Here is a 25,336-nt window from a genome sequence, read left to right on the forward strand (position 1 = left end):
AAGGGGATTAACTACCCAGCCAGAAGTCACATATGCATGTATTCCTGAAAAGGGAAGAGGCGGATTTGAAAAAGGACATGAGGAAATTTAAGTTTCATTCAACAGTTCGTAATAAAACATTCAAGGATGCCGTGTTCCACCATAAAGGGTGCCAATTTTACACTGTTTGATTCACTCAAAGACAAGGAAGCGAACCATTCTGTGATTAAACTTACATGTTTCCAGGCCAGTAAGATATCCTCTGCATGGTCCCAGGTTTTGCAGAAGAGAGATCATCCGTATTCAGAGCCTTCATTCTAGTCATGAATCCAGAGTGTGATGGATGGGGAGAGTCAACCTCTAGAAAAAGGCATCCATGGAAGTTAAGGAGGCTGTGCCAGACCTGTGCTTTGTTGATATCTGGAGAGAGCTAGATAGAAGAGTGAGGGATTACAAATTTTTCTCACACGTCCACAAAACCTTCTCCCACATTGACCATGTTCTGATCTATGTTGGCCTTCTGAGGAATACACAGGGAGCAGGTATAGGATCTATAATGATATTGGGCAGTGCCTTAACAATGATAATAATGAATGCCTTGCAGTCTGTACCAAGGGGTCGTAGTTGGAAGATGGGTAGACATTTCATGCAAGATACCATCTGCTGAGCCAAGATTTGGCTATGAATCAAAAGCTCCCTTAAACATGATGACTACCAGAGGTTTCAAGAGCAACATTTTAAGATTCTGTAGAATCCATCTTGAGAAGGAGACTGATTTCACTTACATCTGCTAAGAAAAGGGACTTTACCCTTATGCTTTGCCTTCATCCTGAGCCTATGGCAATTAGAGTTAGGGCATTTGACCTGGCTGTTGGTATTAGCTTTAACTCAAAAGACCACAAGATATAATTTTTTGCAGGCGACGTAATGCTATTTGTCACAAAACTGGAATTATTGATCTGTAATCTCATAGCATTACTGAATCTTTAGAGTTTGTCAAATTCAATTAACTTGGATGATTAGGTTGCACAGGTTCAGTACCTGGCCCCATTACAAATAGCATCACGAGCAGTTAAATACATAAGGATCTAACTGATGCCCAGGATAAAGAAGCCAACTGCCATCAGTCCAGACCTAGCAACATTTGTGTCTTAGTGGGGCTTTGTAGCAGCTTTTAAAATGTCAGTAATACAAAGCCTTGTCTGTTTGTCATGTCCTCTGAATTGGAATAGAGAAAAAAGATGTATAAAGTTTTATTCAAATTATGTAGCAGGGCAATTCGCACAGACTAGCAGCTTCTGTAATGAAAGTCCAAATAGGCAGGGATGGAACTCAGAGATGTGATGTCCATAGGATCTAGATAGAAGTGGTCCTTGAGGAAATCAAGCAAATGTTCAGTCTACGTGGACAGTGCAGCGGAACCTAGACCAGTGTTTGATGATATAGTACCCTAAGAAGCATAGATCAATCAGCCTATATTGCAGTCATATCCTAAGCACAAGATTAAATGTCCTAGACGCAGGGATATTGAAAAAAACGCTTACTTCCATCCTGCTGCCCCTCACTCATATACATTGCAAACCTGAGCTAATCTATAGTCATCTTTCAAAGCCTGGAGAGATGTCTAACATGTTTGAGGGTTCTGAGATTATGAATACAGTAAGATCCAATTCAACCTTTTGGAAAAAAGAAAGATTCTGATATTAGCAGTTGAGGCATTGGGTCCGCAAAGTGGTAGTATTATAATTGGCTGCTAAGTAGAAAGCTTATTTTGAAACTTAAGTTGTTAGATTATTTTAGCAAATTACTTGCCTAATGTTTTCATAGGCTCTTGAACATGCTTTGCACCCCACTATATTGGGGAAATGGGAAAATAACTTGGGAAGTGAAATAGCCATTGAGTAGTGGAACTGCTTATGTTCAGATATAAATAGATATAGAACAGCTTTGCAACATAAGTATTCTGCATTCCAAATGATAGGATGGTGTTTGAATCCAATGAGGGAGAAGTTGATGTAGCCGTAGACTAAATATCACTTCAGGAGAGCTTGTAGACACCAGGTATTTGCAATTGTGGTGTGTGTGCGCACTCTTTCCACGTTTTCTTGAAGGATGTGCTGATAGCCATTAAATAGAATATGAATATCCTAGTCACTGAAGACCCATCCATGGCCATATTGTGCCTTAGACAATCTGTCGGGGAGTAAACACCTGTGAGAAAATAGAAACTGGTGTATGAACTGCTACTATTAGCTATATTAGTAATTGAAAGAAAGTGGAAGTTAACCCTAGCTCCTCCAAACACCACGTAGTACTTAAGGCTCGGGTATCCGAAATTAAAATGAAAGGTTATACTGGGTCCTTTTGAAAGGAGGATGAAATGTGTAGATACTGAAGTATGTATTGTATTACACATCTCTGTCTAAAATTTCATTAAAAGTTGTTTAGTAAAATGGCAATTCTTGTGACCCTGGTAAGCCGTACAACTCGTGAAGCTTAGTACCAGTTGCCTCTTCATTTGAAATTGAAACTCTCAAAGAGCTTGACATCTAATGAAGGCTCCGTTGCCTCCTAGGAGGTTTCCTTTTGAAAAAGAATGTGATGGAAGTCTTAGTCTGATGGCAATAACAATGTCTGTCAGGGAGTCATATCTTTCTGATATCTGCAAGTTGGGATTATTCATTATCATCTATAGTGCCCTCATTGCCTTTCTATCCCTTAAACAGCTCACTTCTCGTATCTCTTCATGTCTTCTACCACTACATCTGACAGTTGCTATGTATGAGGTTGAAAAAATCTGGTATTTCCTATCTCATTATCTACTGCTTTTTCATGCTCCACCATTACTCTGTGTCCAGTCCCCTCTTGGGCCGGGCCAGAGTGTAGCTGTTCTCTCTTCCTTCTCAACTTGCCGCTGCAAAGGCAGCATCAGGTTTACTTCACGTATCGGCCCCAATTCAGCTCACACACACCATATTCAGAATGGAGAGCCAGCAGGGCTGACACTGGAAAATCTGCTCCATAGGATCCAGGCCCATCAGTCTCACAGGAAATGACCTTTCTTCCACACAGCACCTGTGTTTTTATGTCCATCACTGCTGGCAATAGAGCTTCTCCAATGCCTCCATCAAAATCCCAGCAGGAAGACAACAGTACAAGATGGTGTGCTCCCTTTGGTATAGTGTGTACATGTTGATGTAAACATGTTGGTGTAATAAGAGAACTGCATATGAATTCCAGCAGTTTAGTCATGAAATCCAGCGACTGGGGTAAGTGAAAGGGGCACGAGGAAGTGCATTTTTGGTCCTGCTTGTGTATTTACTTGTTGATTTTGGAGAACAGATGTACCATGCATAAAGCTGGAAGAAAGGTCAGTAGTGGGCTCCAAAATGCTTACTGACACTTGTATAAGTAAAAATATAGGCGCCTGTTTTTGACAGTGATCTGTTTTACAAGTAACATAACAGACGTTGTGAAGACTGTTAATATCTACATTGATTGGCCAGAAACATTGCTTGTTACTTAACGACACACAGTCGTATTTCCCTGGTCAGAGCAATCGTTCTGTCCAGTTTGGATTACTGAGATAATTTTCATGTTGTCACACTTGTTTATGTAATTGAGAAACTTCAGAGGATTTAGAATTGGATACTAACCTAGCACCTGGACTCTGGATTACCTGTATGCATCTAAGGAGGCCTGTGGCAGCACCCATTAAGGGTGTTCAAAATTCAGCTGAGATCCAGTGATTGCAGGCACTGCAGTGTTTTTCTTTCTTTGGTGAGACCAGAATTTTGTCAAGATTTTATTATGGAAGAGTGATAACCCAGCTGATTTTCAAAGGCAGCTGAAGATAATCTCCAAAAACGAAGCCCAGATTGTGAACTGGGTAGATTAGGGGCCAATGTTAGTGTGCAATCTCCGGACCAAAGGTATGGTTTTTGTTCACAACCATACTTTACTGGCTTTAAAGTCTGAGCCAGTGTGTGCCCATCCACTCTTGAATGTCCCCAAGCATGTTTTAGCAGAGGTTTCCAGACCCTCTGCCCTATCCATACAGAGGAGAATCTGGATGTCATCTTCATACAATAAAAAATTGGAGACCGCAGATGTAGATGAGCCTGGACAGGAGCTAATCAAAAACATTAAATAGGTATGGAAAAAGGGCACAGCCTCCAGTATCTCAAAATATATCTTACTTGAAAGACTGCAATGGATGCAGGGAATCTATATGAGAAAGATCGCTTACTTAAGAAAACGTTTAATACAGTATAGTGTCTTCTATGTCAGTCACATGAATTCAGTTAGTAAGAATTAAGTGTTTAACTGTGTTAAGTGGCGCAACAGATGTAAAAGAATCTGGACACTGACACCATGGTCATCATTCGCCATCCTTATGTCATTGAGGAACCATGAGAGCAGACTTTAACAATAGTGAAGTGAGGAAGAGCAATAATACAGCACATTGTATCTGAAAGAAACAGTTATTTATAGATTCCTAACCTTAGAATCACCCCCAGGCGTCAGACTCGGTCCAGAAAGTTCTTTCGTCATAAGTACCTCAGCACGTCGGAAGGTGGCGTCAGTCAGCTCCGCGTTCGTTGTTGGCGTCGTGACGCCGGGATGACGTTGTGGTAGCTACTTAGACGTCACACTCGCGCGCTGCCGTCAGTTCTTTCTTTTTTCGCGCCAGCCAGCGCAGATCCGGAGAGAGCGGTACCCCCAGTCATTTTTTGACTGAACTTTTTGAGTGACTTTTGTCAACGTCTTTTTGAGTCTACGACTCCTGGTGCACGTAGGGATGCCCTGCTTCAAGGCTTGCGGATCCTGTTCCCGACTGATGTTGGTTACGAATCCGCACCGCGTTTGCCTCTTTTGCATGGAGTGTGACCACGATCCTCCCTGCAGGAACTTCTCAGGCAACTAAAATCAGGCTCTCCTGTAGACCCCGCCCCTCCAGCCATTTTAAATCTGGTCTCTGAAATAGTTTCCCCGGTTATTCGGGACGTGATAAACACTTCCTTCTTAATGGGACAGGTTCCCCCCTATGGAAACAGGCAAGAGTCAAAGCTCTTTTGAAAAAGACAAACCTTGACCCTGAGGAATGGGCTAACTACCGGCCCATCTCCCTGTTCCCCGGAATCGGCAAATTAGCTGAAAAATATGTCAACTCCGTACTGGCAGCTTTCCTGGAGGAAAACAACTGCCTTCATTCCACGCAGACAGGCTTTAGATGCCAACAGGGTACGAAGACTGCTCTTCTTGCCGTGATAGAAGAGTCTAGAAAAATCCTGGACAATGGAGGCTGCGCTGCTCTCATTTTGTTAGATCTCAGTGCAGCCTTTGACACTGTCAGCCACCAACTTATGATCCAAAGACTCAGGGAGGTGGGGGTGGCTGGAATCGCCCTGAAATGGCTGCAGTCCTTTCTTGAAAATAGATTCTTCGCTGTTTACAAGGAGGATGCTTCCTCAGAGCAGATCCCTCTGCAGTGTGGAGTCCCCCAGGGATCTTCCCTAAGTCCTACCATGTTTAACATCTACACGAGGTCTCTTGCAGATGTGGTGCTCCCTTGGGGGATTCAGATAGTCACCTACGCTGATGATACCCAGTTGGTGGTTTCCCTCAGTCAGCAAGATAAATCCGAGCCTGGCTTAACATCATGCCTTGGGAAGGTCTTTGAGTGGTTGGACAAGTCATTCCTAAAACTGAATGGAGCAAAGACAGAACTTATGCTCCTGGGTCATTCTGCCCCCGTTAACATAGACTTTCTGTGGCCCAGCTGCCTAGGTCCCCCACCTGCACCAAAAAAAACAGATCAAGAGTATGGGAGTCTGGTTTGACTGCAACTTGGATTTTAGAGTACAAGCTCGTAAAGTCGCAGCCAATTGCTATGGACTTTTTAGGATGAGAAGGAAGATTCTCCCTCTCCTTCCTTTTGTTGCCAGACTAATATTAGTCCAAGCACTCATACTGTCTCGGCTGGATTATGCGAATGCAGTCTTTTTGGGAGCGCCACAGGGAACTACTAAGAGACTGCAGATTGTCCAGAACTGTGCAGCCCGCCATTTAATTAATTTTCCAAAGCGCAGTTCAGCCAAACCGGCCCTTACTATGTTGCACTAGCTTCCCATCCAGGAAAGAATTAGGTTCAAGGCTATGTGCATTGTTTATAAATCTATTTCTGGGAAGGGTCCCCCAATGTTTCATTCATTGGTGCAATTATACCGCCCCTATAGGACGTTGAGAACCGACAATAAACGACTACTCGCAGTTTCTATGATCAAGCGCTCACAAACTGGAGGTCAGCGGTTCTCATATATTGCAGCCAAGTTTTGAAACCAGCTCCCAGATTCTCTATGTCTGGAATTATCTTAAATTCAGAAAACAGCTTAAAACTTTTCTCTTTCCGTGATCGGTTCTGTGTTTTTAAGGTGTCACATTAAGCGCTGGGATGCCCCTGGGTAGCCATGCACTATATAAATGTGTATTCATTCATTCACTCATTCATCATTCAGACTGCCGGTCCATGGCTCCGAAGGCTTTGCGGGAGCGGTCCCGAAAGCTTCTTGAGCGTCGGCTCCGCGCCGTTCGAGGTCACGAGGGAGGTCGAGGGACCAATTGCAGAGCCATCACCATTCTTCCAAGTCTTCGCACTCTGGGTCAGGTAAGTCGAAGCTCAAGAAGAGGTCGAAGGAGCATTGTCACTCTTCGACTTCTCCCTATCGGTGGGCTGACGCGACGAGGGATGCGGGCGGTACCCCTCCCGCGGCTCCGCTTGGGGAGCCTGAAAAGTAGACTCCGAGTTTCCCTCCCTTTCTGGGACCTGGAGCGACTCCTGCCCAGCTTAGTAAGTTTTACGAGGCGATGCACGCCATCTTCGTGCAGCCCGAACACGCCGGCGCACCTTTGTGCCCTGCAGACTCGGTTGGGGGGCCTAGGCCTTCGCCAGCTCCGCCCCGGCACCGCAGGCCCCCCTTGGATCCAGGCCTGGATCCGGATCGGCGCCGGTTGACCTTATTACACCTCCACCGGTGCCGCTTTCTCCGGCACCGCTACCTAATTTGACACCTGTTGGACCCCCGGCCGGCGTCGACCCTGGCCTCCATCCTGATGTGGACCCGATGCCGAATCCAGTGCCGAGAGGCGTTTTTGTGCCCCTGTTCACTGCTGGGATTCCTTTTAGGGCAGATTGGCACCCAGAGGATGAGAAGGAGGACTGGGAGGGGCAGGTGACTGGTCAGTCAGGTGACCCTCTGACTGACCAGTTGGACAGTGAGGAGGTCCCCCTTGGATCCAGGGCTGGATCCGGATCGGCGCCGGATGACCTTATTATGCTTCCACCGGCGCCACTTCCTCTGGCAACGCTACCGCATTCGACGCCGGTCGGACCCCCGGCAGGCGTCGACCCCGGCCTCCATCTTGATGTGGATCCGGAGCCGGACCTATGTACTAATTGGTCGGTTCGCAAATTACTGATTCGTAGTGGGTCTCAAATTGACCTACTTCATGAATATTAATGAGGTATGTCGCAACTTGCGACCCACTAGGAATCCCAGTTATGAGAGGGATGGTGACCTGCTGAGGTTAGCAGAACACCTTGTCTGTGACTGCTTTTAAATAAAACATTTTTTTTTTAAATGCAACCCATTTACCTTGATAAAAAAACAGGATGCGTTTAAACAAAAATGAAAAGTGAAAGTTTCATATTTTAAGAGTAGGCAGTTTTTGGTTTTGGTTTTTGTCAACAAGGGAACCTCTTCCTGTTTGCAAATAGCTACCACCTCCTTAAAGTATGTTGTAAAAGATTAATGTTTTGTGACTGGAATTTGGTCACAAAACATTAATTAAACTAATGCGAATCAGTATTTGGAAGAGCCCCTAAACACGCCGATTCCAAATACCAATTCTAACTTTGGTTGCAAACCTGAATTACAATACAGTAACATGTTACCGAATCACAATTTGTTGTTTGTACATACAGAAACGTTTGTTTGCTGCCACAGACAGTCAGATTCTGCAAATTGGACCTTTTGCAACCAAACAAAAGCTACATACATATGGCCCCAAGTGAAGAGCCTGGTTTAAGGTAGTTAGGTAACGTCTCAACTGAGTAACAGAGGATTAAATCAAGAGAAGATAGATTCAGGAAAGGTGGACCAGTTATCTCCAGACCACTGGAGATAACTGGCTATTTTTGGAGCGGTTTTGTAAGTTTTTAAAGTATGTCAATAAAGCACACAATTTTCTGAAGAATAGGTTTTACCACAGGCTTGTTCAGCTTTCCTGGTTTGTGTTTTTAAAGCTACCAGCATTGGTACAAACCAGAGCAGGAGTATTCATAAGAAGGCCTGGGGACTGCATTAGTTTAATCTAGATCTACGTCATTCAGTTCTAGAGAAAGCCACCTGCTCTAAATAGAGTAGTCTTTGGTTTGTCTACTTACTGCTGTGGAGCTATGCGACCACCAGTCCCAACTAGTTTACTCTGAGCACGTAAGCCATAGCCTTACATGTACAGATTGGGAATATGTATGGATGAAAAATGTTGAGTCCAGACCAGTGGTGAAATATTAAGTTCTCAAGTGAATTAAGCAGATTAAAAGTGAGATCAATGGTAATGCCCTGATTGTTACTTGGTTCTATGATCCATACAGGAAGATGAAGATTGTTAGGATGAATAGTCCTAGTGGTATTACAATTGGAATGAGGATTGTCAATATATGCATTAAAATCACCCATGAAAAGGGGTCATTCCAAGCAAATGCTCCAACGGTGACAAATTCCATAAAAGAAGAGGATCGCTTGTTCTAGGTGTGTCGAAGACTAAGACAGCATTAAGCGAGCAGCTTGGAGAAGGAGAAATAGGGATACATCGCTTTTCCCTGAGCCCGACCCTTTTTAACATCTACATTCGACCTTTGGCAGCTGTGGCAAAGGATAGGGGATTGACTGTGGTCTTCTATGCGGACGACACACAGTTAGTGATCGCCCTATCCGACAACCCCGCACAGGATGCCTCTAAGTTCAAAGAGGACTTACCAGCAGTTGCGGACTGGATGACATAAAATTGCCTCCAACGAAGCGCCACCAAATTGGAAATCCTGCTGGTGGGGAGAAACACTCATCTGTGGAATGAGCAATGGTAGCCTTCCACCCTCGGCTCCCCACCTATACCTAAACAGACGGTCAACAATCTGGGCAGCTGGTTGGACTCAGCACTCTCCTTCCAGCCCCAAACCATGGCGGTGGCTGAAGTCTGCTTTGGGCTCCTTCGTGGTCTCAAGCCTTTGTTGGGCTTATTTGAGGCTAACACTCGGCAGGTTATCATCCAGGCCACCATACTATATAGGCTGGATTACGCTAGTGCTCTGTACTTAGAGGTTAACAGAGCAGAGACACAGCGCCTCCAAAGAATACAAAATACGGCCGTCCGACTATTGTTTGGGCTCCCCAGGATCTGTCACACCCCGGAATTCATTAATAGACTTCATTGGCTCCCAGTGGAGAAGCGTGTTCTTTTTAAGCACTGTGCATTGCCCACCGTATCCTTAATGCTCAATCCCCGGAAATCCTTGCAGACCTTCTTATACCTTATACACCCATTCGTCTCCTGCACTCTTTCAGCCAGCAACTGGTGGTCATCCCGCAGGTTAAGAGAGCCAGAGCCGGAGGTCGCTCTTTCCGAGCTTTAGCTCCCAAACTCTGGAACTCCCTCCCGGTTAGCATCAGAAGCATTCAAAATCATGCTCCCTTCCGCAAGGCCATAAAAACTCATCTGTTCTCTAAATAATTAGTTGTGGCGTTCTTCTGCCCTGTCCCTATAAATTTTTTAACATAAAATAACATCGCTTCATGATACATAGAGAATAGCAGTGCTATAAACCAACTGCAGTTAGCGTGGTTGCCTGTAGATAATCTCTGAGGATTCAAACAAGATGTCTACAAACTGAATGCGAGTTTTTCTATGGCATTTTATATCCGTTGGGCACTCCTGCCTTCACGGTATAAATAGAACACAAAGTGACCCAAGTTTCTGAAATAATCCAGTCATCCATAACATTGGATTCATCTAGTTCTCCGGACTGCCACCTATATATAGTCCGACTGCACATTAATAAATCCAGAGTGCACCCAGGACGTCTATGGCATGGGAGGAATCTTAGAATGGGTAATTTACCTGATGCAGAGACGATCTCCAAAAATGAAAGCCATGTGAGTTTTTTATGTTAACATGGCTTCAACAAGTGGCTGAAGGTCTTGTAGTCTGTTTTTTTTCTCTTTTTTTTGTCAAACATTTTTTATTAGATTTGTACAAAAAACAGAATACGTCAATGCTAACGTCACCCCTCGCAGGGGGAACGCTGAGTTCAACAAGTCTGTAAGAAGCGAAGAACACTGAACGTTCCTTGTAAACCCAACCCCAAAAGCGCTGGTAGGCTAAAGAAGGGTTACAGTTTCTTACATATATGGAGTGTGGGTGAACCATTTAAGAACAGTCAGTGATAGCCAACATATCATCGTGCGTCCCATCTTTCTTTTGCGATGGAAAGCCTAATAAGGCCCTCATTCGGAGGAAGTCACTTGAATAGCGAACACACATGCAAGAATAGTCCCCAACCAGGGGGAAACAAAAACAGAAAATAAGGAGAACCCCTCCTCCCTCCCCTCCCCCCTCTCCAACAATGGTGGCGGCGGTGGTCAAACAACAATTCTGCCTAAAGGCTTGTATGTTATTTCATAATTGAAAAAGATGAAGAGCTCTAATGGATGAGGGGCATACAGCAGATGGTAGACCCCTGGAGAGGAAGGCGACTAGGGTGCCCCACTTGAATTCGAAGTTCTTAAAATTGTCCCGGAAGATGTCCGACATTCTTTCCAAACTGAGTAGTTTCCATAATCGGGAGTGCCAAAGGGAAATCGCTGGCACCTCCTTTCTCTTCCAGGCGGCTGCCAGGGTCACCCTTGCCGTTCCTATACACAGCCACATAATTGTTTTGTCTTCTCGGGTCTGATGCTCTAGCGCAGGGTCCCAAAGTCCCAAGATGACCCCTGCCATGGTGGTCGGGACAGGGTATCCTGGCATATCTTTGATGTGTGCAAGTATCTCTTCCCAGAAGGGGCGGATAGTCGGGCAGTCCCACCAAATGTGTTGGAAATCTCCCAACAAGCCACATCATCTCCAGCATCTGTCAGAGGTAGCAGGAAATATTTGCTTAAGCCTAGAGGGATGGAGGTACCAGTACATCGTAGTCTTAAGATGGGCCTCCCGCATTTCAGAGGAATGATTGAGTCATGTAATATCTGTCCATAGGTGTTCCCATTCAACGTCAGAGATACCCCGTTGTAAGATTTCTTCCCACATCGTCCTATAACGTGGTCTCGGGTAAGGTGTAGTGGTGAGGAGAAAGTTGTATATAAACGAAATCGTCCCCCCATACTCGTGGGCTTAGTGAGGAAGGTTTCAAACTTCGTGAGAGGGCGGGAGCCGCTTCACATACTTGCAGCGTAAGAGCCCAATGCATCAATTGGGTGTAATAGTATCGCTCCGTATCTCCTACACCATAATCTTGCTGGCAGTTAGTGAAGGTGAGGGGGTCTGAGTTGTGAAAAAGGTGGGGCAAAGCTAGGCAACCTCCCTCCCTCCAAGCATCGAAAGGTCTCTCAAGACTACCCGGTGGGAATGCTGGGTTAAAATGGAGTGGCGTGAATGGTGAAGGGAAAGAAGTCCATCTGTCGTCTCCCGCCATCGTGTCCCATACCTTCAGTGTGGTGCGTGTGGGTGTCGCAATGTAAGCATTCTTGGGTCTATCTTTTTTAGGGCGCCAGACCAGATCCCATATAGTCCTCCCAGTCACACTGCGGTCCATATGTAGCCAATGTTTGTCGGATTCCCTTTTTGACCATTCAACCAAAACTCTTAACTGTGCTGCTTTATAGTATAGCTGAATGTCTGGGAGGCCTACACCACCCACCGCGTGGGTGCGCCGCAACAGTGAGAAGGAGAAACGGGCCCGTCCCCCTTGCCAAATGAAATGTAGGATCCTAGTTTTAACTCCACAGAAGAAGTCTCTCTCCAGTTCTATGGGCAACGCCTGGAATAGATATAGGAGCTTAGGAATGAGTGTCATTTTCACTGCATATATCCGTCCGAGCCACGATAAGAGGGGTTTCCACTTTGTGAGTTCTGTCTGGATACGCGTGAGAATGGGAGGAAAATTAGCTGCGTAGAGCCTTTCTACCTTCGGTGTCAACTGGACTCCCAGATATTGTATGGAGGAGGAGGCCCATGAGAGGGGGCTAAGATGTTGGAGCCTGCGTACCTCCGCCTGCGGTAATGTGAGGTTGAGAATATAGGATTTACTAAAATTTATTTTAAAGTCTGCGACTGATTCGTAATGTTCAAGCTCCTTCTGCAAAGCTGGGAGAGATGCGGCCGGATCGGATAGAGACAGGAGAACATCGTCCGCAAATAAGGACATTTTATGGGGTTCCCCAGTGAATGGTATTCCCTGTATAATAGGACTAGCTCTAATTGCCATTGCCAGGGGATCAACGCTAAGGGCAAAGAGCAGGGGCGAGAGGAGACACCCCTGCCTAGTGCCTCTGGAGTGGAAGGAGGAGGATGAGCGTACCCCGTTGACCACCACTCTAGAGCGGGGTTGCAGGTAATTAGCTCGAATCATGGTTAAAAATTTAGAGGAGAAGCCGAATGCCTTAAGGGTGTAGAACAGGAACGCCCAATCAACCCGATCAAAGGCTTTCTCCACATCCAGGCCCACCAAAACAGCGGGTATTTGACGTCTGTTGACCTTCTCAATGACGTGGATAATTCTATGGGTGTTATCGTGAGTTTGGCGGCCTTTAATGAACCTGGATTGATCAGGGTGTATGAGGTCAGGCACGAGGTCGTTCAGTCGTTTGGCTATAATGGAGGAATACAATTTAGCGTTTAAGTTTAGTGGCGCAACAGGGCGATATGAGGCGCAGTGTTGGGGATCTTTCCTGGGCTTCAGGATCACCGAGATCATGGCCTCGGTCATGGATACAGTGGACTCACCATCCTCGGCCATCTTATTGTAGAGCCGCACGAGATAAGGGCAGATATCAGGGGCAAAGGTCTTATAGAAAAGAGCAGAATATGCATACGTGCCCGGGGATTTGTGGGTTTTAAGGGCTTTAATAGCAAGAATGACATCTTCCTGGGTAATGGGCGCGGAAAATAACTCATTCCAGTCATTGGAGACCTGAGGTAGGGGCAACGCCCGGAGATATTCCTGTTGGTCGGCCGACTCCAAGTCGTCTCTAGAGTAAAGAGCTTCATAGAATTAGCCAAATAATTCGGCTTTGTCTTCATCCCTGTGTGTAACCTCCCCGGATGAACCCTGAATTTCGTCTATGTATTCCCTCTCCCGTTTATCCCTTAGTTGTCTAGCTAAGTGTTTGCCGATTTTGTTACCCTGGGAGTAAGATAAGTGGCGGATTTTAAGGAGTGTGAGCTCTGTTCTGTTGTTGTATATAGTGCGAAGCTTGCCGCGGAGAGCTGTCAGATTGCGAAGAGTTTGCCGAGTGGAATGCAGTTTGTGGGCGTTTTCGACGGAGGTCAATTCCTGCTCCAATTGCTCTCTCTCTAGCGCGCTGAGTATTCAGTGCTGAGTTAAGGGCTATACATTTCCCCCTAAAGACTGCTTTGAATGCGTCCCAGGTGGTAAACTCCGAGGTATCTTCAGGCTTATTGACTTTGAAGAATTCCGTAATGGTTTCCCTGAGTTTAGTATAAGATGCTTTATCTCGCGTCAGCACAGCAAGAAAGTACCACCTGGGAGTGGTCGGAGCATCCCTCCACCAGTAAAAGCAGGCAGAGACCAAGCTATGGTCAGACACTGAGAGAGGGAATATCTTGGCTTCCTGAAGGCCACCCAACAGGGACTGACTGATACAAATATAATCCAACCTGGAGTAAGTCCGATGCACATGAGAATAAAAGGTATGGTCTCGGGTGAAGGGATAGAGAGTACACCATGTATCTACCAACCCCAAGTCAAGGATTCGCTGTTGGATATCAGTTGAAAAGGAACCCCATTCTGATCGCTGTGAGTGCGTGCTGTCTAGTTCCCTTTGCCATGTCAAGTTAAAGTCGCCCATGAGGATAATCTGGCCCTCCACAAAATCCAACAATTTCCCCAGTAATGTGTGCAGGAATGGTGTCTGCCCAGAGTTGGGCGCGTATGTCGCGACAAAGGTACAAGTTTTACCTCAAACGTCTCTTCACCATAATCCATCGGCCATCTTTGTCGCCAAGAACATCTAGGGGCTGAAAGTGTATAGAAGAGCGAAACAGAAGAGCCACTCCTCTATGCTTTGTGAGAGTCGAAGATCTATAGATTAATGGATATTGTTTGTGTCCAAGGCGTGTATCTTCAGCTCTAGCGAGGTGTGTCTCCTGTAATGCCACTACATCCAAATGATGATCTATAAGATACTTCCATACCTTTTGGCATTTTTGAGGGGAGTTTAGTCCTTTGACGTTCCAGGATCCAATGATGAGCGTCATACTGTCAGTGGGAAATCTATCTACTCTATAAAAGCCCCTCCATTCCAAGTATGTGCCTTATCCCCTCCCATCCCGTGAGAAGCCTGTGTTGCCCACTCATAACTACCATTGGTGCAAAAATGTCAGAAGATTAATTAGAGCTTCAGGTTAAAAAGCCGCCACCATGGCCCACCCCACAACCCCCCCGCCCTCCCCCCACCCCCCCTGTTCCCAACACGACAAAAACAAACATAAATGGAAATGCGATTCCAAGAATTGCTAACAGCATTCCGATTGGGAGTGCAGAGCTCCCACGGATACCGGGGGGGCAACGGGTTCGAGGTCCCCGTCCACACCCACACCAGCACCAAGCTCCTGTGAAAAACACTTTACAACTTCTAAATGCGACAGAAAAACAGTAACTAGCACAGGACCCCCTTATAAACAATTTGCATACAGATCGCCTACACAGAAGACTAAAGCAAGATGCACGCCATGGCGAATATAAAGAAGCCTCACGCCCTTATGGAACCAGCGGACATCCTAGAGCAGTAGTAAAAAACAAGGTAAAGGCACTGGTCTTACATATGGAGGGAATGCAGACCCTGGTAGCCTCGATCCTCCCCCGGACAATGGGGGCCTCAGGAGTAAAGTCCTAGGAAAGTCTTGGTGGCAAAAAATCCTTGCATAGTAGTCAGAGGTCACCTGGTGGCCTTGCACTCCTCCCCAGTCGACAACTGCGACAGGAAGAAATGATTTGTGGTGTTCCGGGACCTCTTTCAAGAGCAGAGGTTAAACAGGCTAATGTCTCAGAAGCGGGTCTCAGAAGTTCAACGGTGGACCCTACGTGTACCCATTGACCACCCAGAAGCTGAGGATGGCCCACGAGAATGGTCGTCGATTGGGAGGCCCAATAGTTCCAGCCCTTCCTTCAAATCAGTGATATGGCGGCGTTAGTTTTTGAAATCGAAGCGGAGTCCGAATGGGAATGTCCATCTATATCTAATGTTATCCTCCCGCAACTTGGTAGTAATGTCTCTAAACAGCTGTCTCCTTGCTAGAATTGCCGGTGCCAGATCTTGGTAAATAGAGCATGGGTGATTCTGGAAGGAGATGGAACTGCAGAACCGCCTCCTTCACTGCAAAAGAATGGAGCTTCGCCAGGATGTGGCGCGGCTTTTTCTTCTCCCCAGGCTGTAGATTACCCACGCGGTGTACCCTGTCCAGCTTAATTTTAAGGGTCTGTGGGGCCAGGATCTCCGCAAACAGCCCCTCTATGAGGCCGCCAGGTCAGGACCCTCCAAACCCTCCTCCAGGTCTCTAATACGTATGTTCTCCCTCCGTGACCTATTTTCAAGAGCCTCCGCCTTGAGCAGAGACTGGTGGAGCTGATCCGAAAGGAGGCGTACATCTTCCCGCAGATCGGTAGTTCTCTTCTCTTGTTCTTGGGAGGTTGTCTCCAAGTCGAGGACTCTTGTGCCCACGGAGTCTATATCTTGTTGGAGGGAAGTCAGTTGTTCCGTTAGATCCGCCCTTAGCAGATCTATAGAAGATTTGATGTCCTGGCTCAAGTCAGTGCGAAGTTCAGCCTTAAAATCCTTGAACATAACCGTTAAATCTGCCTTTGTGATCGTCATGGCGGTGGGTTTCGGGTCATCCCTCAGCGTCGGGCGTTTGTCAGGAGGAACGAAAAAATCTGACACCCTACCCATCTGCTTGCTTGTCGTCTTCTTTGGCGGCATATGGGGTGGACCTGGTTGGCCCCGAGAAGCTAGCAGAGATGTCGAAGCCGATTATGCCCCAGGTTACAGACGGTCAAGTGGGGCGAGTCAGACAGAGAGAGGCAGCTGGGCAACCAGACACAGCAACTGCGAAAGGTAGGTAATCCCCTGACTATGAACTTACTGCTGGGGGCATGCCTGGTCTGGTTATTATCCGCATTACTTTGCACCAGAACGACAAGCAAGGTGCCCATGCTGCAAAAAGTAAAATCCAGATCGTGCCCAATCGGATTGCAGTGGGGAGAAAATATACCCAAGGTGTTGATTGCAGATGAGGTCCGGGCTGTGAAGCTATGGCGTCTGGAAGAGACGTAGGGCACCAAAGCTAGAAGCAACCTTCGGAGCCCGGCACCATCCCAGGGCCAGTGTCTCCACTATCAGGTAGACCCGGAGGGGAACCGGTGATGTTCTGTGAGGTCACAGGGCAGCCCAGTGCTGTCTTTAGTCCCAAAGCCCCAGCTGGAGGAAGGCGTCAGCGTGGAGATGCAGGGGCAGCCTGTAGTGCAGGGCGGCGGTGACTGCTGAGCTAAGACGCTCCAAAGAAGGCACCGATTGTCAACTGCCTGTCGCCGCTGGCCACCATTTTAGAGTTAGGCAGGCGCGGGAGGGGTATCTCGATGGGACTGCCACCAGTATTCAACCACAGCAGAGCCCCCACGGCACGGCGAAGTCAGCGGCAGCCGTCACAAAGCAGAGGAGTGCAGGCGTCAGACGTACCTCCTGGAGGGGAGTTCTGGCAGCAGCACACTCGGTAAGGGTCCGTCCACCATTTTACACGCTGCTGCCCTCTCCCTCACTTCACAGATTGCCGCCGCTCCCGTGGCCCCAGAAGCGATCCGGGCAGCTCCGCAGATGCCCCCCACTCTCCGCTTCAGGAGGGAAGCATAGGTGTCGCATAGGGGGCTCTACCTTTGCTCAGAAAAAGGCCGGAGCAGCGCGTGGACCGGAAGATCGGCCATCTTGCCCTGCCACTCCCCTGTAGTCTGTTTTTATTGACGATAATATGTTGCTTCCAAATATCTCTGGCCAGTCTGGTTGCATGAAAGGACTAATTTGAGCCTGAATGGGCCCGCAAAGGCTTGACTTGGGCATTTTGCTGGCACGGTCTCACCTACCCATCAATTTTGTAACAAAGGCAAATTGGGGGAGGCTGTGGCAGAGGAGGACACCCACAGCCACCCCACCTCCAATTTCGAGAGGGAAGAAAGATATATAGGAGGGAACAGCACCTAGCAAAAACAATTAAAAACAAACTGCAAACTAATTACTTAAGTAAGTAAAATAACAAGCTAACAGAAAATAAAAGGAGCAGCCCAAGGAAGTGGGTTTGACTTTGGTGCAACGGGGATCTCTTTTGTCACAGAGGCACATCATTTGTGGTTGTGGCTCAGAAGAGAGCCCAAAGCTGGCTCCCTTCCTCTTTGAGGAGTGAAAAAAAGACCAACGGGTGGAAGCCGGGTAGGAAAAAAAAAAGAGAATAACAAACTACAGCTGCCAAATAATTATGTACTTTAAAGAACAGGTAAATGGAAAATGAAAACCAGCACCTTTGTCACGCCACCGTTATGGATTTGCCGATACTTACATTTTGTAACTGAAGCACATTTTAAATGGCAGGAAAGAGTTTGCTACAACAAAACAGAGGGCTTGGGTGGGACTTGGAAGATCGAGCGGCCCTAAGGGATACTGATGTGGGGATGTTTGGGATATGGCATGTACATGACTGTCTCTGTATGATTGTACCTGATTTTGTTATGTTTTCTTTTGGTTCTTGTTTTTTACAAAACAAAAATAAAAACATAAAAAATATATATATATATAGTGAAGAGCTAGGAATACATTACAAGTATTTTTTCCATCCTTACCTGCTTTTCTGTCTTTCTTTCACGCAGTGTAAAATATTTGATCCTGCCTGTATCGAAAGGATCAATGTAATTTTACTATGACTCCCCAAAGAAGAAAAATCACACTTTACCAATTCTGATAATTTGCATGTTTAAGAGGGGAGGGGCAAATACGCTCCTGATAGGAAGCCTGTGATTATGGTGATGTTTAATGGGCTGAAGTAATGCGCTATTGGTTTGGAAATCTAGCTGCCATTCCAAAGTAAGATTCAAAAACTAGACTTGGGTTATTGATGACAGTGCATTGACATTGTCCTATGTGTATGCATTATTTGCCACTGGTGTTCCAATCCCACAAATACTATTGCATTAATATGGAATAATCAGGCTACTCTCTATGAGCATTGCCTTTACAGGCTTGGCAAAGCAGAGCAGTTTGGGATTACTTTTTAGTAGGTGGTAGAAACTCTGGTGCAGTACAAGACTTCACTCATTCCCACTGAGAACTATACTTTCCAATCAAGGACCATTGGCAAGTAGACTGGGGGAATCTATTTCATACCATGTAACGGGTGGATATAGGCCCAGACTTTCTGGCCGTTTTCGCCTCTCCTGTTTCTCATTGCCCTGGAGTTGCTGGCAGTGGCCATACAGCAAGATCAATGTATTACGGGCATTGGCACAAAGGCAGGGCCGGTTATGATTCTGCTATATGCGGATGATCTACTGATTACTCTTAGAGACCTGAATGTCTCCGTCACCTCACTGATCTCCATCACGGATTCTTGTTCAGTGTACTCATGTTAGCTAATAGATTGTCTGAAACATCATGTCCCTACTGACTATGGCTTCACTTGGAAAGCTTCCAAACTCAAGTACTTAGGCACCATGTTTAATAGAGGACTTGACAACATGGTATCAAACAACCTGTAGCTTCTTATCACTAAAACTGCCACGGACTTCCTAAGATGGTCCGAACTTCACATATCTTTGTGCGGCCAGGTACAGATGCTGAAAAGGGTGACGGTTCAAGGTTAAACTATGTTTTTGGCATGTTCCCTTATAGTATACCCAAAAGGGAGACTTTGTGCACTCAGCAAACATACCAAACACTTCATTTGGGCTGGCAGGAGACCATGACTTAAACCAGCATGATTTTATGCAGATACCAGAGTGTGGGGGACTGCTATTACTTAATATGCATCTCTACTACCTTGCACATCACCACTCACAACTTGTGCACTTTTTAGTGGCTGACACAGAGCAATCCACTTGGGTCTCCATTGAGCGGGCCATGCTCAGGGCCCCACTGTGTTTGGGCATATTGTGTGCCAGTGCACCCGGCATATTGCTGAGTGCCTGTGGACTGTGAGAGTGAGGAGCAGGCTTGGACAGATGCGCGCAGGATTGTGAACATAATGGCCAGCTGCTTCAGAATGCGGAGCTATGGCGGAACACTGCCATTGAAATTGGACAACAGGCCATAAGCTGGCCCCAGTGGGGGAGGGCCAAGATACAGATGATTGGAGACATCTATAATACTGATGGTTCCATTAAATCCTTTGAGTCCCTCTGCTCTGATCGTGGACTCCTGCGATCTCAGCATAGGTGTTATATTCAGTTACGACATTGTTTGATGGGAACACACACACTCCCACTTGCCCCATGCTCTCCTGTTTATACTGACATTCTTTCCTCATTCCTCTTCTCAACTGGAGGCTTCTCATTACACACACCACACCCTTCCCCACCCCATTTCTCTTTGTGTGATTTCTCCTTGCCCTTCATTTTTCTGTTTTGCTCCTCTTCTCTCCTATGTCTTCACCCTTGCCTTACATTTGTTTTGTTGAACTCTTCTCCTTCTGTCGCTTCCTTTCCCTCTCCCATCTCCTCCGATATCGAGAGACTCTTATTTTTTTAATTCAAAGTATTTTGCTATTCTTATGGATGGTATATCTACTCTTCACTCACCGTGATCTCATGGTCTTCTTTGGTCATTCCATTATCAGGCATCCAACAGCAGCTGAAGCCATCACCATTGATAATAACACTTTTCCAACAAGCTCCTAAATGTATTTATTGTTTCTGTTTTTAGGTTCAAGCTCGGAAATATTTTAAAAAGTTACCTCTCCAGGCTAATTTCTATCCCATGCCGGCTATGGCATACATCCAAGATGAACAGTCAAGACTGACACTCCTTACAGCTCAGGCCCTGGGTGTGTCAAGTCTGAGTAGCGGTAAGAAAGTAGAAGTATTGCTATAATTTTTACTGTCTTTCTATCTTATCTAGCATATTCCCTAACTAATGCGGTAGGATTGGCTTATTTCATGGAATATAAACACATAATATTGCAAAAACAGTCTCCAGTTAATTCAGTCTTAACTTTTCTTAGGTCAACTTGAAGTGATACTTGATCGCCGGCTAATGCAGGATGATAATCGTGGTCTTGGTCAAGGGCTAAAGGACAATAAACGAGCCTGCAGCAGGTTCCGCATCCTTCTGGAAAAACGGAGTACAGTTGCAAATGTAAGTAGGCATATTAAAAAGGCACGTAACATAGTAATTGATGTAAATGCAAAGCAAATCGCAATAGTAAAAGCAGTCTACACTCAAGTAATGTGACTTTCCTCAGAAAAAAATCATGCAGTCTAGTGCAAGTCACTTGTTAGGTTACTATGAAATTAAATTGTTTGGTTATTATGAAAAAAGCTTTCAATTGTTGCTCAATTCAGTGACTCTTGTTTGGTGCATTGTTGTTAGGAAGGCAAGTTCTAATTCAGAAGTGCTAGAATATATTTACTTATTTTAGGAAGCAATTTTAGCTCGTCTTGCGTACGTGTTCTGAGATTAGATAATACTTGTTAAAAGAAACCATACAAAAGTAAGTAACACATGCTTATGTAGTCTAAACAAATGGTAAGACCCTGTTATCTCTACCTAACTTATATTTGATGTGTCATATTTAACAGTGTGATGTTCACTGTGCACTAGATCATTGACTAAGGTAGAACTAGAGAATGTACGCAAGTCAGACAAAGAGTATGTACGTCTTACGAAGTGTTCTGAGATTAGATAATACTTGTTAAAAGAAACCATACAAAAGTAAGTAACACATGCTTATGTAGTCTAAACAAATGGTAAGACCCTGTTATCTCTACCTAACTTATATTTGATGTGTCATATTTAACAGTGTGATGTTCACTGTGCACTAGATCATTGACTAAGGTAGAACTAGAGAATGTACGCAAGTCGGACAAAGAGCTACCATTCATTTACCAGTTTACCTGCACTACTAACCAGTACTAATAATGGACTACGACATTCATAAGTAACCTATCCTATGCCAACGAACTATGCATTCCACCTAAGTGTTTTAAACCCACTTATAACGGGAGAGGTAGTCACACAATAATCGATTACATACTCATATCTTCCAGGTATTCAGGGCTTATACGTAACTGGGAGACTCTTGATTCTGTAATCAGTGACCATTACCCAATTGGGTTGATCTTAAATCTCACCTCACACGCTAAGCACAAGGTTAGGCAGAATACTCCCTACACCCAACCTCTTCAGCCAGGAACCACCATGGGGCTTTACCTTAAATGGGACAAAGTAGTCCCTTCCACCTTTTTTAATTCACTGGTGAAGAACACATACGATCATATCCAAACATGTCTATCACTCTCAGACAATCCGCACGCAATAAGTCACTCCTTTTCTAAAATCTTATTGGAAATAAAAAGAGAGCTCGAATGTGCCCCAAGGAAATCCTTTTCCTCTAGTAACTGTTGTTTCGATAGGAACTGTTCTAAAGCTCTGCGACTCCTGAAAGCTGCTTTAAAATCTAATCCCAGAAATCGCTTGGAAGTCCAGCAAGCTAGGAAAAATTACCACACTATACGCCAGGCCAGGAAAAATCAGCTGAAGTCAGAGGCCTGGCAAGCTCTTATGGAAGCTTCCACTAAGAGGGATAACACCGCTTTTTGGAGGGCAGTCAACGCCCCTTTTTTTCGATCTTCACAGCCTCCAATTTTGGACTCAGCCATAACTGCTGAAACCTGGGTTAAACACTTCAGTGCCCTATATAATCCCCTTGATCCGGGTGACCAACTGAATGAGGGGGGAAGTAATCCTAACCCCTTCCTAGATTCAAATACTCCTACTCTTTTTCCCCTGAACATTTCCTTCGAATATGTCGAAGTATTGATGGCATTAAAAGAAAGTCCTTCCGGGAAGGCGCCAGGTCCTGACTGCGTACCGATAGATGTTTTTAAATCACAGCCAGACCTTTGGGCACCTTTGCTTACAAACGTTCTGAACTCACTGAATATAACAGGTTTCATACCCACCTGGCCTGAGGCAGTCGTTGTCCCGATTTTTAAAAAAGGCGAGCGAGATAATCCCGCCAACTATCGCCCAATTTCACTATTAGACTCTCTCATGAAGGTAACTGGGCGAATTATTTTAACTAGAATACACGATTGGATAAATGGCCAAGACATCATTTCTATCTGCAATATGGCTTCAGACACGGCAAAGGTACTATCGAGCAAGGCCTGAACTTGTCTCTCATAATAGCTAAATATACTCAGGCCAAAAAAGGCAATCTCTTTATTACGTTTGTAGATCTGAGCTCGGCATTCGATTGTGTTGATCATGAACTTTTATGGGTTTCTCTTGCAGAGATAGGTTTAGACCCCTTCATCCTTTCATTTATTAAAGAACTGTATAGGGACGCATCAGCCCGCGTTAGGTATGGCAGAACGGGAGAATGTACTGACAGTTTTTTCATTAGGCGTGGCGTTAGGCAGGGTTGCATATTAGCTCCCCTGCTTTTCACCCTTTACATCAATTCTGTTGGTCACCATTTAAATAGAACTTTTCATGATTACCCTACAATAAATGGTAAACCCATACCTATCCTGCTCTACGCGGACGATGCAGCAATTATGTCCCAGACACGAAGGGGGCTACAAAGGGCAGTAAATGAATTCACTGACTATATGTCAAAGAGAGGCCTAAATGTTAACACCTCTAAAACCTTTACAATGTCATGTGGCCTAGGGACTGGGAAAAAACCATGCTCTATTTTTTTAAACGGTCAAAAATTGGACAGCATTGATAGTTTCTCTTATTTGGGCATTACTTTCAATAAAAGGGGTACCTGGCGTGCCGCAGCTCTAGCTAGGGGGTTAACTTTGTCCAAAGCCATAGGCGCATTGACCAACTTTTCAAAAAAACTTGGGGGCCGCCCGATTAACCCCTTACTTCAGATTTATCGGGCGAAGTGCATCTCAGTTGGAACTTATGGAGCTGGGATCTGGGGGATTGACTCCGTTGACCAAATTCAACGCCTCGAGAACGCCTTTTTGCGTTATCTCTTGGCCGTCCCCTCTGGTACATCTACCTACTTGGTACACACTGAATTAGGTCTTACACATATTGCGGATACGATTAATTCCTCCCCACTCATCCTATGGCACAAAGTCTGGACCAACCAAGAGACTCCTTTTAACAGAGAAATCATCAAAGACTGTCTTAAACTGAACAAGGTCAGGAATATTAAATGGTTGAATTATGTAAAGAATTTGTCTTCGGACTTAGGACACCCAGAATTCTTTTCTGACCCCTTAGCCTTAAGTAAAATAGCAAGAGTTACGCTAAAACGTCTTGTCCTAAACCACTTGAGCAGCCAGCGATGGGTCTCTGAAAAACAAAAGAGTTCAATCGTGGAATATCAACACTCGACCATTACAAATGGGATCCAGCAATATCTACTCCTAGAACCATCGCCTTTTACTCGCATGCTCCTGACCCGTTTTCGTACTGACTCTTTTTTCAGATTTTTAACTTTTCCTAACCCAAACTGTTGGTCTACTGTCATGGAGAAATGCCCGTGTGACGGCCTATCTACGCAATCCAATATACACTGTATCCTATTCTGTAGATTTTACCAACTGCCAAGGACTATTTTTTTTTAAACCTTTGCTCAAATCATGGGGTTTACGCTCACATAGAGTGGCTTATTATAAATTAAAGACCCTGGATACCCCTTTAGCCTTGCAGCCATGTCATCCTACTTGAAAATGACCATGAAGCTGAGGGCTACAATGCAGACTTAGTTGATACCTGTCCTAAAAGTTCTATCGTGTATCTGTAATTTTAATTGAATTTGAGATTGTTGTAAAATAATTTAAATTTTATTCTATTAACAAATTTTATCTGTATGTACTTTTATGATATTGTTTTTACATATCGAATAAAGTTCATTATCTATCAGTGTGATGTTCACTGTGCACTAGATCATTGACTAAGGTAGAACTAGAGAATGTACGCAAGTCGGACAAAGAGCTACCATTCATTTACCAGTTTACCTGCACTACTAACCAGTACTAATAATGGACTACGACATTCATAAGTAAATGCAATAGAAAGGAAGACTAGGGTGCTTTTACAGTGACGTGATTAAAGAGCCTATGTAATAATCTTGAACGTATAGCAGTTGTGCTTCCAGGACCGAAAACCAAACAGGCATGCATAATGCTTGTAGGATGGTACAAATGCTACCACTCTCACAAAATTAACACACAAGAAAGTATACCAATATTCTCCTGAGTAGGAATGACCAAAGTCGACCACCAACAGCGCAGTATAGGCCAGGAGAGTTTCTATAAACGTTATCATTACTCAGATGAATTACTAGCGGTAAGGACAATATAAGTATGAGCAAGAAAGTTCTTCTAGAGTTTTGCCACTGACTTCTCTGAAAGGTCTATACTGAAACAGCAGTCAGAGCATGTTTCCCCAAATACCTGGCAAGTTATAGAATCAATAAGGGAATCGATTCCACAACTTAAACTAACACGTCCTTCGTTGAGCGCAGTCAGCCTTATGAACGATAACCCTAAAATACATTCTGTGTTTGGTTATCACAGCATGATTCTGCTGGTAACATTTGCTTCACATATGGTCTATTCTCCTTCAGGAATTAAGTGAAGTAATGTGTACTGGATGTCTGAATGTGCATGGTTTGAACAGTCAGTTGGTATTTATTTTCATGATGAAGCTTGGCATAATTTGGTGCAGCAATATTTGCTCAAGGTGGTCTAAGCGAAATGTCAAGCTAGTGGGATTTGGATTTACTGGGGCACTTTATAAATATCTTTTGCTTAATTTTGGATTTTTTATCTCCTCGT

General features: G+C 45.0%; 1 protein-coding gene across 6 annotated transcripts in view; it reads left to right on the plus strand.

Annotated features, from left to right (window-relative positions):
- MAN2A2 (mannosidase alpha class 2A member 2) overlaps positions 1-25,336 on the plus strand; it is a 658,091-nt gene that overhangs the window by 582,462 nt on the left and 50,293 nt on the right. For all 6 annotated transcript variants that reach the window (XM_085644368.1, XM_085644371.1, XM_085644369.1 and 3 more), the window contains 2 exons: positions 20,232-20,373; positions 20,530-20,663. In XM_085644368.1, coding sequence (XP_085500494.1) covers positions 20,232-20,373; positions 20,530-20,663 — 276 coding nt within the window. The remainder of the gene's footprint in view (positions 1-20,231; positions 20,374-20,529; positions 20,664-25,336) is intronic.

This window comes from Triturus cristatus, chromosome 3_1 (assembly GCF_964204655.1).
Source record: "Triturus cristatus chromosome 3_1, aTriCri1.1, whole genome shotgun sequence".
Taxonomy (NCBI): Eukaryota; Metazoa; Chordata; class Amphibia; order Caudata; family Salamandridae; genus Triturus; species Triturus cristatus.